Source organism: Sminthopsis crassicaudata, chromosome 5 (genome assembly GCF_048593235.1).
Source record: "Sminthopsis crassicaudata isolate SCR6 chromosome 5, ASM4859323v1, whole genome shotgun sequence".
In the NCBI taxonomy this organism is placed as follows: domain Eukaryota; kingdom Metazoa; phylum Chordata; class Mammalia; order Dasyuromorphia; family Dasyuridae; genus Sminthopsis; species Sminthopsis crassicaudata.
The window spans coordinates 172297622-172315709 of record NC_133621.1 but is presented as its reverse complement, the minus strand read 5'-3'; the positions used below and the strand labels follow the sequence as shown (position 1 = coordinate 172315709).

Below are 18088 nucleotides of genomic sequence, written 5' to 3'. Positions count from 1 at the left end.
TTTGGGGCTTTCTTAGCAGAGCTACAGGAATGATTTCCTATTTATTTCTGCAGTTCATTTTACGATGAGGAAACTGAGGTAAATAGAATTTAGTGACTTAGTTAATGGTCACAGAGTACATGTGTCTGAGGCTGAATTTGGATATGGGTCTTTCTGACTCCAGGCCTGACACTCCATTCATTTTACCAAATAGCTGCCCACATCCATACATAGGATTTATTTTGGAGTAATAATTATATAATAATAATAATAATTTATTTTGGACTAATAAATAGCACATTTTACATGCTATATATATGTAATACATATATGTGTATATCCATATGTGTATAGTTTATTTTGAAATAAAGTCTTATTTTCCATCTAATACATATATATGTGTATATACAATTAATTTTGAAATAAAGTTTTATTTTCTATGTAGTACATATTTGGTTCTTAAATTTTGAAACTTCATATTAGAACACTGCAAAATGGGAAAAGACAAAAAACTATTGTGATTTTTCTCACTCTCAATTCTCAGTTCAAGATACAATGATTATGATCCTGTACCAGGAAAATAAGGCCTTATGTTGAGCTCTGAGACATGTATATGGGCTAATTTGAAGAATCAAATTCTTCAAAACCTTTTGTTTTAAGAGGTACTCCAGGAGACAGATTTTAGTTCTAAAACAAGCCTTTAATTTTTTTATCATCCCGTTTTCCTGATGATAAATTAAGAATGCAATAAACCAGAGAAACAAAAAAGATAACTGTTCTCCAATTTAGTACAAAATGTGAAAAGTATTCCATATGACATTTCATTTTAATTTATCAAAAGTACTCAAAGAAAAATCATGTTTTTTTTCTTTCCACACAGAGACAGAGATGTGGTGACATTGAATCTAACCTTAAGTCTCTCTTAATCATTTCACTTGAGATTTCTATAAGAGTTGATAACTAACTATCAGTTATTTAGATGTCAAGAAGCATTTGTTAAGGACCTACTATATACCAAGCACTGTGCTAAATGCTGGGCATATGAAGAAAAACAAAAAATATTCTGCTCTCAAGGAGCTCACAGTCTAATGGGAAGGCATGTAATATGTACAAATAAGAGTATGCAGGAAAAATTGAGGATAATCTCAGAGAAAAGGCACTAACATTAAGGAAGATGAGGAGAGACTTCTTGCAGAATATGTGATATTAGCTGAGACATGAAGAAACTACAGAAGCCAAGAAGCAGTGATGAGAAAAGAAAGAGTTCCAGGGATAAGGAATGGAAAAAAGTCAATGAAAAGCCAGAGTCTGGAAATGGAGTGTTGTGGTATAGTTTATAAAAGACTCACTGACCTTCTTTCATTCTGAGTTATTGTTCCATTCTCCATTTTTTTAACTGTCGATGCTAAGACTTTGTTTGCATCATTGGCAAAATCTAAATCCCGAACTTCTGATAGAGGGACTGACACAATGGCAAAAGCTTCCTTATCTTCCTTGGTTTGGCAAGTTCCAATCTGGAAATTTGTATTGTCATTGTTAAAGATAGTTTCTTTTAGTTAGTTTTTAGTTAGTTCAATCTTCTCTGAATTAAAGTTCTTTTTTTTCAATTATAAAAATCAGTGATAGATAATCCCAGTACAAGTCATTATATTAAACAGCCAGGGAGCAACACCTCTTTTTCCATAGCTGCTCTTCCTGCTCTCCCATCAGTGCAAGGTTTAGAACAGTATCCCCTCTCTGCACCCTACTGCTGATTTTCAGTAAGGTCCCAGGAGGTGTACTTCTCTGGTAGTTAACCATTTGAACTTCAATTTTCCTCAACAATAAAATGAAGCTGATAAGCTTCTACTATCTACTTCATGGTTTTATTATAACATTTGAATGATATCATGTATATGAGAGTGATGTAGAAAATGTCAATATAAATGTTAACCATCATCATTATTATTATTCTCTTCTCCCTTATAAAAAGAGACCTAAAACTTCAGTTAATTCAGCATCACCAGTTTTCTTCTTCAACTCAATTGTGGTTAAAAAAACAAACAAACAAACAAAAAAACACAAATAGATGTAGGTCCTTTAAGACCAGTGCTGAGAACTTTGGAGAGTTTGAGGATCTACTTTTGGAATAGTAAGTTCATCCATTTCAACCCTTTTAAAAAAAGGAAAGGTGTTTAATTTTATATTTGAGTTTCAGTAGTCATTAATAATGGTGAAGATGGATTATAATAAATAAACTAACCATCCCTTGATCCAGCTCACCCATAGTGAAAATGGAAGACACATCAGTATTATTTACCTTCAGCATCACAGGTCTCTCTTCATCAGTGTCTATAGGGATACTCGTACTGGTTACCCATGTATTAGTGCATAAATGCCTCAACCGAACATATGAGTTCCTAAATCAAAACAATATAAAACATCATGTTCAATAAAACTTTCAAATAATTTACATGCCTCAAATAACATAGTTAAACAATAATGACAAGTAATTTGCACTGTGGATATACAGGGTATCCCAAAATTCTTGGAAGCTTTAATAGTTTGGAACTCATTTTAACTGAAACTTGGATTATCTAAAATCATCAACAACAACAAAATCTTATTATAGGGTAATCTTCCAAGATCAGACGAGATCGGGGGCGTTCAGGGTGGTATGGCCGTAGACTATAGGGTAATCTTAAATAAAAGCAGTTTATATAAAGATTAAAAACTGAACTTGTGATTTCATTGGTATAGGGAACTCTCAGGTAAGGATATTCTACCAATGGTACTTTCTCTGCCTCTTGAAATCTTACACTTGCTTAGAACAAAGAGATTTTAAATGATTTGCCCCAGGTCGCACATGCAGTACATGTCACAGGAGAGACTTGAATTCAAGTTTTCCTAGCTTCCAGACTGTCTATCCATCCTCTGCTACTATATCAAGCATAGCCATATGCTCTCTTCATCTTCAAATACATAGAGTAAAATTAGTAAGTAAATATAGGGTTGTTGAATTATAATAGCTCATATCAACATATTTCTAAGGTTAAAAAAATGACCTTATGACACTATAATTATGCACTTAAGAGATCTGCTTGACTAATAGACATGAATGATTTCTAGTCCACATCCCAACTGATTAGGGGAAAATAGAGACTTCTAAAGTATTAAGTACTGAAGCTCCATGAAAAAAATTCTCTTTTCTTCCCCATATAATCATCATTGATCATTAAAAAGGGAACCTCTTTACAGTTTATAGCTCCGTCTGCCAATGAGGCTGGTGCTGGAGCTGAGCTTTGAAGGACAATGGAAGGAGGATGGAGCAAGGGATGATAAGGTTCTATGTGCCAAGGCTGCTGCCTGCAGGCTAGTTAGATGAGTGGAAGAAGATTTTTTAAGGAAGGCTCTCCTTGTTAACCTCATTCACACCTAGAAGGGCATGGGGATTGGAATCAGATGAAATGTTGGAAGGAAGATAAGCTAGAATCAACAAACACCTCTGCCCCACAAAACACCATTCTGTTGCTTACAATTAGAAGTGTCTCCTTTCCTCCTGATGGAGAAAGAGTGACCCTGGAAGTGAAGGGGTGTACACAACAATAATGAAGCAACAATATGAAGAAATAATTTTAAAGCATTCTTTCTAGCCTTCAAATCTTAAGTATATCTCAATTCATTTTAAAAGTTAATTAATCTGTTTATATACTATTGTTACTTATAATTACTTCCTAATTTTAATTCAATAAAACTTATTTAATTTCTTTACTCAGTAGTGCACTGCTTTAAAGAAACTTCTTTATTCTTACACACACACACACACACACACACACTTTTTTTTTTTTTTACCTTGGCACTAAGCAATCAGCTCTCTGAAGAGTAGTAGCATCTAATTCAAAGAGTGATGCAATGTCATTTCCATGTGGTACAGAGACCAAAGTATACATAATCTTCTCCCCTGCTTGGCGTTTCTTCTTTGAAGTAGGAAGGTCACCCTCTCTCTGTTGATAAGGCATAAGGGTTATTTGCTTTTATCAGGAGCCATTGTAAACTCTCCAATTAACTTGGAAGGAAACAAGAAATCTGCAGATTAGTTCACATAAGAGTACAAAGGTGCCTGTTGCAGAATAATGCTCTCATATCATCAAAAAAAAAAAATCATTCCTAAGCCCTGACATACTGCCTTTTTGACAACTATTATCAACAGTAGTAGATCATAAGCTCCTGAGAGCTGGTTTGATCCAGGTACATTACTAAGGCAACAGTAGTCACAATAATATACTATAGTTGGGGTCACTTCCCTTCCATTAGATATAATTACATAGTAATTTTGATCATTCTGTAGCTTTTTAATATAACTTGGTAGCTATCTTAGGTTTTCAATAAATGAAAGAGCAGGCAGAGATGGCTTTCAAGAGTTTGCTCCCATCCCCCTAGGACTGACCATCATCTGATGCCTCTGATAAAAGGAAGATCAACAACTCTACTTTATTTGGTCCAGGAAAAAAAGCAAAAATTGGAGGTTTGGGGAGAGAATAAATCAAGTTCTCTAAAATTCTAAAATATGACATACTCAAATATAGTTTCTTAAAACAGAATTGTAGGAGGAAAGCTTGGAGGAAGAAAATGATATTAAAAAGACAAATGCAAGGGGGAAAAAAAAGAAAGAAAAACCAGACATATGTAAAATGAGATTGCACAGTTGTCAAATGTTAAATTCAGGATCATATAAACCTATGCCATCATTTCCTATGTGTTCTATAACTGACTAATTAGTACTTGTTTTAACTACCAGAATTTGGACTTAAAGGGTCAAAATTTATAGAATTAAAGATAATATAAAGTAGTAGAAATTTGAAAATAAATCAAGAAACATGGTTCTGCCAATAAAGGAGTTTGGAAAGTGTGTTTGCAAGTGACAAATATAAAGAATATCAATCAATCAATCAATCGCCAAATAGCTATTGAGAGATTACTATGTTACTATGGTATATTAATGGCTATAACTCTGAAATAATGATAGCTAACATTATATAGAAAATTGGAAGTTTTTCAGTGTGATTTACAAATAGTAACTAATTTATGCTCACAAGAACTGTGGGAGATAAGTGCCATTATTTTCACTGTTTCACTTAGGAGAAAACTGAGGCAGACAAGTCAGATCATACAGTTAATGAGGGGTCTAAGACCAGATTGGAAATCAGGTCTTCTTGATTCTAGGTCCAATGGTCTATCCACAGCACCATCTAGTTGCCGCTATCTCAACATTTTTAACTGCTTTTTTTTTTTTTTTTTTTCTTTTTGGGACAGGTGATTTTTGCATTTTGATTTTAAAGACTTTAAATACTTAGAAGAGCAAACTGATAGCCCCACTATGCTGTGAACAATAAGAAAAAGTAATGATTCTGTTGGAATATCTACACTCTGCTAAATATCTAGAATAATATAATAGTATTTAACTTATGTGGATAAATTTATTTCACAAAGAAACCAAATGAATTAGGACATCAGCTACCAAATATCCCACTGGCCTAAGCATCATGCTTACGAAATAGTTTCATTGCCAAATTATTTGTTCCTAATTCACAAATGTGAAAATTGGTGATTATTTACACAGAGAGAAAGAACAAGGAGGTTTGCCATTGCCATTGCTAAACAAAACTTCATATTTTATTCTTGATAGAGTTTTTCATAACAAAGGCAAAAACTTGAAACAAAAGATTTAAAGTGGAGGTGAATAGCTCCACTAGCTTCATCTAAATCAAAACTATTTAACCTAAGATGTATTTTATTTGTCTATGTATACATGTATATGTATGCATATGTATATTCACATATATACAAGTGTATATATGTGCTATATGTATATCATATATATAGATGTATATATGTGAAATATATAAGTATTTCAATGAAATTGGTTTCTTTATATATTCTATTTTATGCACTTAATAGCATGACACTGTAAAGGAGTCCACAAGCTTTACCAATATGCAAAAGGGATCCATTAGACAAAAAGGATTAAGAATCCTGGATCTAAGTTTTTTCTTGCTCCCAGGATTAATTTGCATAGCAATTGGGAGTTTTTATGGATGCTAGGGGAACCTTCCTATCTCAGTCCCAGACCATTTCTTGATAATTTTGTTGGGCACAATCACTCAGATTATCTTTTCAAAGAACATATGTTAAAAACTTGGAAACTAAAATGTGTTAACAGAAACTCTCTAACCCCAAATTAGATGGTTGGTGGATAACAGAAATTATAAACAGTAAAAGAAGCAATCAAAAAATAAAACCAATCCCAAAACAAAAAAGTCAGGTTTGGGACAGCCTCAAGACTTCTTGATTTTGCTGACTGCTTGAACAGGTATTCTATAGCTATGTGAACTAAAATAACTTAACTCTTTTTTGCAAGGGAAAGGCTTATCAGCAGCTACATCCCAGCAGAGGGTAACAGAGAGTGGCAGATTGTTGAATAGTTAAAAACCAACAGATAGTTGGTAAGAGTAGTTCAATGAACAAATTAAATTACAAGATAGAGAACAAAGACAGACAGCCAAGCAGCAGAATACCTTGCAATGAACAACATAACACTATCACAGAGTCAGACTTATAGCTATCAGTCGCTCCAACAATTCATGTGCTCTCATCACACACATTCCCTACATGTGAGCACCATCTTCTCCTTTTCCCTAATATGTTTCGTGTTTCCTCTGAATGTATACTTTGTCATTGCTGGTGTGGTAACCTGAAATTATACCTCCGTAGGTCTGTGAGGAAATCTTTTCATGTTTCTTTATTCATTATACTGTTTGATTAAATATTGTGTGCTTTGAACAAATACTCCTTTCTCATCAGCTTAGTAAAAGTAAATATACCATTAGCTATGGTTTTAAGTGAAGCATAGAGTACCTCAAAACTGGGATAACCTTCTAGGGCTAGCTGGGTGAGAGAGCTATATTTATTAAAAGAAAGAAAAAAATCATGCTTTTCTAGATGTGTTTTGCATCAAATAACATTTCCTACTTCATATTATAAAGCTTTGCAAACATGTAGAGGAAAACTATATAGAGATAATAACCCAGCTATTTAAATTTACACAATGATAACAATAAACATCATGTAGCACTTAAAGATTTGAAAAATACTTAACATATATTATCTTATTTGACCCTAACAACAAGCCTATAAGGCAAATGCTATTATTATCCTCATTTTACAGTTGAGGAAACTAAGGCAGACAGAGATTAAGTGATTTTCTCAATATCATACAACTAACAAGTTTCTGAAGCCAAATTTGAACACAGCTTCAATTGCTGCATTGTAAACATTGTGCTATTTAACAATATATGATAATTAATTCATAGATCATTAGTAATCTTGAACAAAACAGTTGCAATAAAGTGGTGGTGATGGAAATCAGATTGCAATGGAGTGGAATAAATAGTAAGTAGTCAGGAAGTATAGGCTGGGAGCATAAATCTACATTTTCAAATAGTTAAAGAATTAAAAGCAGTGAGTTTAAACTTTTTTCAAGAAAAAAAAAAAAGTATGTGATACATTAACTAGAGAGGGTAGTGGGGCAGCCAAGTGACATAATGGATGGAGCATCAGGCCTGAAGTCAAGAAGACCTGAATTTTTAAAAAGGCCTCAGATATATGCTAGCTGTATGACCTTCATAAGTCACTTCATTTCTGTCTTCCTCATTTTCTTCATCTGTAGAATGGGGGATAACACTTTCAAGGGTTGTTATGAGCATCAAATGAGATAATAATTGTAAAGCTTTTCTCACAATGCCTGGGACATAGTTAATAGTATAATATAAATATTAGCTATCATTATCATTATTATCACTTCTGTGTACTTCTTGTTTAAGGATAGAAGAGATTCAAGCAGATTTATCATCCAAGAGAGAAACTGAAGGTGAAAAGCAGGGAAGAGTGAAATATGAAACAAATAAATAAATAAACAAAAATAGCCTGAGTAGAAGGCTTTCCTAGCTTTCCTAGAATTCACTTGCACTTTATCCCCCCACCTTTTTTTCTTTTTCTTTAGTTGACTTGTCCCTCTCTTCTCTCCTATCCATGTCATCTATTCTCTTCCATAACTCTTTTCTATCCTGTACTCTCAAATCTACTTATGTCCCTTTGTATTCTTTCCCTTAAGTAGGAAAGAGAGGAATGGGTCACATCTGTTCATTTAGAAGTCTACTGCTCAAAATTCAAATCAGTCCTACTTGTTGGTATTTCAGACCAATTAATACCAGTACAGTACCACTGCAATTTCATTTCTTTTTTAAGCTTAAAATGATAAATTTTATTTTTTGAAATAACAGAAATTTAGTCTCTCTTTCAATATCCCCTATGGGAAAAAGAAAAAGGGGAAATCAGTTCCTTGTAATAAATATGCCTAGTGTACAAAACATAATGTACATATCTTTGAATTTAATTATATATGCATGTTCTTAAATACATGCATATTTAATATATGCATATGTACAAGTGTGTACACATATGTACCCACACATATAAATATCATTCTCTATCATAAATCAATCAGCTCTGTGATGAATAACACATTTCTCATTAGTCTCCTGGAATCATGAATGTTCATATTGATTGCAATTCTTTGTTTACACAATGTTTTTATTGTATAAATTATTCTCTGGGTTCTGCTCATTTCATTATTCACTAGTTTATTACCTTAGTCAGAATCTCCCTTAAGTAATGAAGAAATTCAGAGGGAGTTGTAGAAAGTATTCCCAAAACTTGATAAGTAGCCCAGTTGTTTACCATCAAACTCAAAAATTGATTTTTATGAAAGAAGTTCATCACCCAATTTTAAGACAGATGTGACAACCAAGCTAACCAAAATTAATGAGCTAGAGCATGAAAATGCTTAGAAGAGGCTATAATCATCTGATCCTCTGAAGGCAGACACGAGCTCATGGTCATGAACTTTCTTTAAGTCAGGCAAGACTGAGAAGACTCAAGACACAATTATAATCTCAGTATTTTGTATCCATCTGAGATGTAAATAAAGTTAAGAACTGACCTGCTGGCTTTGAGGACAGAAAAGAATATTTAGGGATAGTCAAAGCTCTTTTCCTGGGAGAGAAAACTGTACCTTATGAATAACTGTAGTTGTTAATCTATGTATTATGAATTAGGGGATATATAAAAAACCGAGTGCCCCCTCCAAATAACTACCCCATTTGTCTCTCATATTGAAGTATGACTAGTACTGATTCGTTCCTTTTAATGAATGAATCTGGAAGGCTTTGGATTTGGATCTAGAAGGCTTTTAGGTTTTCAAAGTTTACTTAAGAAAATGAAAACACTCCTAGGGAGTAAATATTTAAGTATTCTCAAGCAACGCCTAATGATGGAATAAGATATAAAACATTTTGCCTAGTGCTAGGGTTACTAAGACAAGAAGAAAACTTCAAGAAATTTATAATTTATACCCACTAGTTTATACCACACAGAAAGAGCAAGACCATAAAAACTGCACCTCTGATTGAAGTTGGGGAGAAAGGCATGACTAGGGGAAGTTGGAAGGTACCCTCTTCCTTTTATACTTTAAGTAAGGGTAACTGTTTTGCCTAGTATTCAAGGTTTTCAAAAATATGGCACCTTCCTTACCTCATATAACTCCCTTCATTCAAATGGGTATACTCTCCATCTCCCCAATATACTATGCCCCCTCCTACCCTTTCCCATTACTTTTGTTCATGCTGTACCCTACAATTGGTATGGACTCCTTCACTCTCCTCCCCGTCTCCATTCACTGAATTATTATTCAACCTTTTAAAGACCATTTCAAAAACCGACCCCTACATGAAGCTGCCTCTAGCACTAAAAACTTTTCATCTCTGACATGGGTTTCTGTTTTACAACTTTCTGATCCATTTTCTTTTCCAAGACAAGATGCATTGGTAAAGACCCTGATGCTGAGAAAGTTTAAAGGCCAAAGGAAAAGACTGGGATAGCAGAGAATGAGATAGCAAAGAGCATGAGCTGTGTGGATAGATTTCAGGAGATGGTGAAGCAGAGAAGGACCGAGCATGCTATGGTCCAGGAGGTCCCCAAGAGATGGGCAGAACTGAACTACAACTCACTTACCATGTTATAATGTGTATAATAGTTACCTCTATTTTCTTATTCTTCTACAAGACAGTAAATTCCATAAGGGCCATAACTCCATCAACTTTCATCTATACTTTTAAATCTTCGTTAGCACCTAACTCAGTGCCTCTTAACTCCATTTCTATGGGTCCCCTCTTTTACTGCTAAGTTATTTCTGCAACTGCCATTTTGGAGAAGGGCCTACACTGGTCATCTTTCATTCTCTGGACTTCAACCTCATCCTTCAGGTGCCCCCTAACTCCAATCCTTCCCAGTCTTTTTCTCATTGGTGCTTTCTTTCCAGCACTTCTTTAATAAATATTTGTTGACTGCCTATCAATAGGCTTGATGTAGCCTGATCCAAGAAGGTCTTTTACCCCTCAGAATCACATAAAATACACAGTGAATACCATAAAAGATCCAGAGACCTAAGGAACTCAACCAGCTCCTATCGGTATCTTTCTTGATACCCTCACTCATGACCTATATAGAATTCAAAAGATGACTAGTATATACTTTTTACCTTAGGTTGTCCATATGAAAAGGGCCCCAGGTCCTTTTGGCTACCAGAAGAGAAAATAGAGTTAATGCTACCCTCTGTGGCCACTCAGAGCCAGCCTGTCATTCTGGGCAGGGCTGGTTTCCTCAAACAACAACTAAGACCTAGAACTTGCCTGGCTAATAAAACTGATTAGCATATACATCCTTTTTGTTTTTTGTATACTACAATTATTTGCATAATCAGGAAAACTGTTAACAATAGGACTTGGAGTTGTGTTTCTATTCCTTGAGATGCAGTGAAACAATTCAAAGGGCATAATATGTTAAATGAATAAATGAAATCATACCATGTAAAAGTTGAATCTTACTGGCTAACTACCTCTTCCTTTATCTGAACCCCACTTCCTACCTGTCCTACTCTTCACACAAGGGAAATCAACTATGAGATGACCCCAATAACAAAGGAAGCTGTTACAACAAGATGCTCAAAAGCTTTGGAATCTCTGTCACAGATTGTGCTGTGTCTATATTATTTTGTTTATATTTCATTAAACGAGAATTATATAGTACTATGTGTAATTATGATGGTAGAGTTGATTATGGAAGGAAAAAAAAGAAAAAGTATAACCTTTTAGAGGCATATATAATCAAGAAAATTAGTACCCAGAAAACTGCAATAACAGAAAAATTCTATTGATATCATTTAAGTGAAAATAAAATGGAGTAGAAATTTAATGCTTCTAGAACTAGCAAAAAAAGAGCCTTCAATATGGTATAAATTATTTCAAATATAGCCCCAAAATTCACTAATTTGTATTAACTATATATTATCTATCAGAATTCATGGAAATCTGAATTACTGCATTTTTAAATAATTGTAGTTTTGTTACTATAATGTATACAGAATGATGAAAACTCTTTCAGAGGACAGTATGCCTAGTAAAGTTCCTTGGGAACTGTAATCATTTATAATTTGCATATCATGCTTATATATCAATAATTACTTCCAAATTATATAAGGATACTTGAAAATAATGTTATCTTAAAATATTCTTATAGTCCCAATTCCATTATAAATTTCCTTAACTAGCTCTTCTTTCATAGGTTTGGGGTTTTGTTTTGTTTTGTTTGTTTGTTTGTTTTAAATTTCACATTATTCTATTCCATTTGGTGGACATTTCAACTATCCTACTAATTAGTTTCTGGACTTGACATTCTACCTCTCATTTCTGTGCCCAGTGCCTAAAATGTAATTTCCCTTCTGATAAAGACTAAAGCAAGGATGAGATTAATATCAGCTGGAGTTAAAAATAAAAGAGACAAGCTAAACTATTGCGTTTAGCAGAAATGTAGGTAAGACTTTTGTATTACAGTGATCAGGGTTTTCATGTAACTCTCTAATGGACCCAACTTCACAGGTTATGAGTTGAAAATCTTATGAAAAACATGCTATCTTTGTTTCTACACATCACAGAAGGGTACCAGGAAAACAACAGTTACAGTTCCATAATACCTTCACTGTTGACTCACTTGTGAGTCATCGCTTTTTAGCAGAGACATCACATTACAATTCTGCTGTTAGGAGGCAGAGAGACACTTTGTAAGAAACATTGTATGTGTTTTCAGAGCTGATTCAGACCTGTGTGCAGGAGCAGAATAATAATGGGCCAGCATCTGTCTCAGTCGATACAAAGCCTGCTCTCAAGTGCCCTAACTGCTGACTTTATATAAACAAAGATACTGACATTTTAAACAAACTCTTAAGTGAGTTTTTTTTCTCATGCCATGATTTTTTTGATTGAATGATTATTAAATTCAATTCAGCCCTCTCCATTACTTTTTAATTGGGACAATTTGGGCATACATGGCTAAATTTTTAACTAAGGAAAATTTTAAATTGGTTTTTGTTTCATCTCATTTTATCATCTGATAATTAAAAAGTAAAGTAAACAACGTAGAATGGAATTTTCAATTGTGCTTCTGCATGTCTGCTGTATGTTTATATATAAACATACAGCAGACATGCAGAAGCACTATATATCTATATAATTATCATCAAATTCCTATATAGATATATGCCATGTGAACATAACCCCCCCAAAATTGTCAATTTATACATAAATCTAGTAATATGTAGGACTTCAAGGAATTGAGGGCTCAGTTTCAAAATAATTATCATTATAAAATAACAATAACTAGCTCTTTTAAACTGGAAAGTTCTTTACTTTTTTTTTTTTTTTTTGGCTGAGGCAACTGGAGTTAAGTGACTTGCCCAGGGCCACACAGCTAGGAAGTGTTAAGTGTCTGAAGTCACATTTGAACTCGGGTCCTCCTGACTTCAGGGCTGGTGCTCTATCTATCCATTGCGCCACCTAGCTGCCCCCAAAGTTCTTTACCTATATCTCATTTTATCCTCACAAAATCCCTGGAAGGGGTGGGGTTATTTTTCCTATTTTACCAATGATGAAACTGAAGCAGGCAGTGTTTAAGTGATCTGCTTAGGATCATACAGTTGTGTCTGAGGCTGAATCTGAATTCAAGTCTCCTGTCTCTAGGTCCAGTATTCTATCCAATGTGCAACTGAGCAACTTCATTTTGAAAGGGTAGAGGCTTTCAAGAAGGAATTAATGAATTTCAGGTTCCCAGCTATGCTTGACATTGTTCCAATGCTTATAGAGTCCCTATGAATACTATACATTTGTGAATTGGAAATAATAGACTCCTTTGCAACATAAATATACCAATTTGGAATTAATAGGAGTTCTGACATATAGTGCTACATTTCTGCTGCATCATACTTTAACCTTTGAATTTTCAAAGATAGAAAGAATACCTTTGATCAAAGTTTCAGATTTACAGAAGAGCCTTAACAGGGTTTTGGAGGGACAGCAGAGGAGAAATTACATAAGAAAATATCTGCATATTCACAATGAACCCATTGTTATTGGAACCTGAGATTTATATATTCTCAGTTAGGAAATGTATTCATGTTTCTCTGAGTGGGGGAAAAAAATAAAACATTAATGCTCCATTGCTTCTTTTTCACTAGACAATTATTGGTAGGTGGCAAATGCTCTATAAAATAAGAGCTCATAATGTTACTTTCATAGTTTCCCATTCCAAAACCTGCTTACATTTAAGCAAGAGTTTTTTAAGAGAAGGAAATCAGCAGTATCCAGCTGTGCCTTTGTCTGTGATGAGAGCCAGAAGTTACTGCAATAGAATGGCAGCATTCTATGCTACAGTAACAAGAGCAGATTCAACACTGTTGTACATCTCTGAACTACTGGCATGTTGCCATAAATATCTCCTTCCCCTGCACTTTTCTTTCTCAGATCTTAAAAGTCAATGACAAGAATACAAATATATACAATGACTACAAAAAATAAAAAGAAAGAACATCAAAAATAAAAGCTGACCCCTATATAATCATAATGGCCAATCCTGACTCCAAAGAAAGTGTAGGAGAATGTAGCTCCCAGCCTTCTTTGCAGAATTGAGGTAATACAGATGTGTGATTATCCATTAATACAAATGTATAAGATATCCATTAAATTGTGAGCTCCCTGAGAGTACTTTTTTGGCTCTTTTTTGTGTCACCAGCACTTAGCACAGTGCCTAGCATATAGTAGGTGCTGGATTAATGTTTATCCACTGAGTATAATGCTGCATACACTTTGAAACTTGATTAGCATATTATCTGGCACATAGCAAATACTTAATAACGACTTATTGACTAATTAATGTCCTACTTAGTTTTGCTAAACTGTTGGGGAGGGTTTCCTCACTTGGAAAAAAAAAAAACAAACTTCCAATCATAAAGGATGACTTTATAAGGGCAAAGCAGAGAGATATTAAGAATAAAAGGTGGTATATTTTTTTTTGAAATAAGTTTTCTATGATTTCATTTTATCCTCAGAATATGTCATAAGTTCAATAGAATGGACCACATCACCCTCTCTTGACAAATATAAAACGTGAGAACCAGGGAAGGTAAAAGTATGTGACTTTCCTAAAGTGTTTCAAGTTGGTGGCAGTTCTGAGGAAAAAATGCAGATGTCAAATAATAATTCCCTGCTAACAATAAAAATAGAGTGATCAGAGTATATTTTAAAATACTAATCATGAATTGCCCACCAAAGACTTATCTTATTCTCTCTTTTCCATTTAAACTTCATATTTCATTCTCTTCCATAAGCAAAATAAAATAATATCTCATGTTAAACAAAATGAATGAGATTACCCCCACCAATCTTGAGCACTTTCTTTTAAAAAAATATTTTAATAGTATATTATTTTTCCAATTACAAGTAATGATAGTTTTCAATATTCATTTTGAGTTCCAATTTTTTTTTCTCCTTCCTTTCCTTACCTTCCCTCCCATATTTACTTATGAGTAATGTTTAGAAAGAAAAATCAAAACAAAAGGGGAGATTCATGAGAAAAAACAACCACAAAAATCAACAAGGAAAAAAAAGATGAAAATAGTATGTTTTGATCCACAATCAGTCTCTATAATTCCTTCTCTGAATGCCGATGGCATTTTCCCTCCAAAGTTGGAATTTTCTTGGATCATTGTACTGCTGAGAAGAGTTAAGGCTACCATAGTTGATCATCATACAGTCTAACTGCAATCTGTACTATATTTTCTTGATTCTGCTCACTTCATTCTGTACTATTTCATCTAAATTTTTCCAGGCTTTTCTGAAATCAGCCTGTTCATCATTTCTCGTATAACAATATTTGTGTCATAGAAAGAATTTGGTAGGATTCTTTCTTTGCCTACTTTCCAAATAGTTTATATATTATTGGAATTAATTGTTCTTTAAATGTTTGGTAGAATTAACTTGTGATTTCCCTCTGGTCCTGGAGATTTTTTCTTAGGGACTTCATTGATGGCTAATTCAATTTCTTTTTTTTCTAAAAGGGGGCCATTTAAGAATTTTATTTCTTTTCCTGTTAACCTGGGCAATTTATATTTTTGTAAATATTCATCCGTTTCAATTAAATTTTCATATTTGTTGGCATATAGTTGGGCAAACTAATTTCTAATTATTGCTTTAATTTTTTCTTTATTGGTAGTAAATTCACCCTTTTCTTTTTTTGATACTGATAATTTTATTTTCTTTTTTTTCTAATCAAATAAACCAAATGTTTGTCTATTTTATTGTAGGCTTTTTCATAAAATCAACTCTTAGTTTTATTTATTAATGGAGCCTTACTTTCAAAAAGAACAATGAATAGATGAGATAGACTTGAAATAATAAGATTAAATATGTAGATAAAAGTTTTAATCCTATCCTGTCAGCCTATCCCATCTATAGAGGGCCATTATGAGATAAATTGAAACTTTCCATGAATATCATAAATTTATTGCTCCATTAGACTATAAGCAACATGAAATGAAATTCCTTGTTAACTAAACACTCTATCTCCCCTAATATCTATTACTAAAGACTCTACACAGTTATTTGGTCTTTTAAGTCATGTTTAAACCCTTTTAGGGATTTTCTGGGCAGAGATACTGGAATGGCTTGCTATTTCCTTCTCTAGCTCATTTTATGGGTGAGGCAAATAGAGTTAAGTGACTTGGGCAGTGTCACACAGCTAATAAGTATACAAGATCAGATTGGAACTGAGGTCTCCTTGATCACAGGCCCAGCCCTCTTATCTTGCACCATCCAGCTACACACTGCAGCCACTTAATAAATATTTGAATTTAATTAAGCTGAAAAAAAAATGTAGATTAGAAGTGATTTTCTGAAAGATGTAGTCCCAGATCAATGTAAAGATAAATTATGTAATCTTTTATTCATTAAATATTTATTGAGAAGTTACTGGGTAGGTGCTTTGTGAGAGTCACAGATATCAAACTATATTACAAAACACAATAGTCATTTTTTAAATGTGACATTCTAACTCTATTAAAGAGAAGATTTCATTTGGGAGTTTTATAACAGTTCTTGACAATTCCAACTTTTTTTTTCATTCACTTATTCAACATATTGATGGGATGAATGAACTCCAGCAAAAGACCATTTCACTGATAACAATCTAGTATCTAAGTGGGCCCTAGGGAAGAACAAACTGACTCCATAGAATTATCTTGTCTGCTTGTCATTTCTTATATAATATTCCATTACATTCATATACCATAACTTATTCAATTATTCTCTAATGGGCATTCACTCATTTTTAAGGGCTATCTTTTCACTGTTTGTAGTTGAAATGCAACTATATTTCAATAAGTATTCTTCATCCAATTTTCCCCATGTGGATGGTGAAACTGAACTTGTGAGAAATTTAGGGGTACCATTGATAATTCATAAATTAAGGGGCAGCTAGGTGGCGCAGTGGATAGAGCACCAGCCCTGAATTCAGGAGGACCCGAGTTCAAATTTGGTCTCAGACACTTAACACTTCCTAGCTATGTGACCCTGGGCAAGTCACATAACCCCAGCCTCAGAAAAAAAAAAAGATAATTCATAAATTTAGAGGTGAAAGGATTTGCCCAACATGACACTGGTGACAGACAGACCTGAGGACTGAAACCAGGATGCTCTTATTTCAAATCCTGGACTGTTTTCATTCTGCTACACTGGTTCTCTTAGGAGATTCTCCATGATATTGCAAGACTTCAAAAATCAGCACAAGATTTATGATTTACAGTTATGATTTAGAGAGCCTCACTTGCTGTCTCCAGATTTCTCCATATCAGCACATACTTTTAATGAGTCTAACTCTCCATATCCATATTCCATATATTAATCAAAGGATAATTGAATAAGGTTTTATATGCTGCTGCATTATCAAAAAATCTTGTATATCTTAACAAATTTATAAGAAACATGATGAAGGAAAACCTACATTTTTTTTCTGTTGAATAAAATATTTTTTATACTCAATAAACAAATGTGTGGTCAATAAACACCTTTTCAATCAATTATGTAACTAGATCTGGACTATCAAACACTGTTTGCAAAGTTCCCTTTTTATATTTCCATTAAAGAAAATGAACGAAATGAGGTGAGATCTTTCAAGACACTTGTGAAAATCAAGTAAGGCTTCATCTACTTCAGAGTCCTGAAGGACTTTGAAGATTGAGTCAAGGGCATATTTAAGTCCCCTTCCTGCTATCTTCCCATGGCATCATTTTCTCCCTATTTCAGTCAAATATGGCCAACTACGTATTTATTAGTCAAGTTCAATTTCTTGGGTAGTTTTCGAGTTTAGAATGTAAGATCCTCAGCCAATGAGGATGAGGGTCAGTAGTGGGAAGGGATATTTGTGTAAGGGATTAAAAGTGTTAACCCTGCCCCAGAAGGTGCTTCCTCCCTTTGATAGTCTGCTCCAGGGATAGGAGACCCTTCTCTTGAGAATGTATAATAAACTTTGTTTTGCTTCTAGAGATCTCTCCAGCTTTTTATTAAATGGTGACCCCCTCACCATTTCTGAACCACACAAAAATGTGCCTGTGTAAATCATTCTCAGAGATTTT

At 33.8% G+C, this 18088-nt stretch overlaps 1 protein-coding gene across 2 annotated transcripts in view; it reads right to left on the bottom strand.

Moving 5' to 3' along the window:
* Window positions 1-18088, bottom strand: part of ITPR2 (inositol 1,4,5-trisphosphate receptor type 2) — a 507042-nt gene that overhangs the window by 321050 nt on the left and 167904 nt on the right. For both annotated transcript variants that reach the window (XM_074268787.1, XM_074268789.1), the window contains exons 11-13: window positions 3811-3962; window positions 2279-2378; window positions 1333-1493 (exon numbers count right to left, since the gene is read on the bottom strand). In XM_074268787.1, coding sequence (XP_074124888.1) covers window positions 1333-1493; window positions 2279-2378; window positions 3811-3962 — 413 coding nt within the window. The remainder of the gene's footprint in view (window positions 1-1332; window positions 1494-2278; window positions 2379-3810; window positions 3963-18088) is intronic.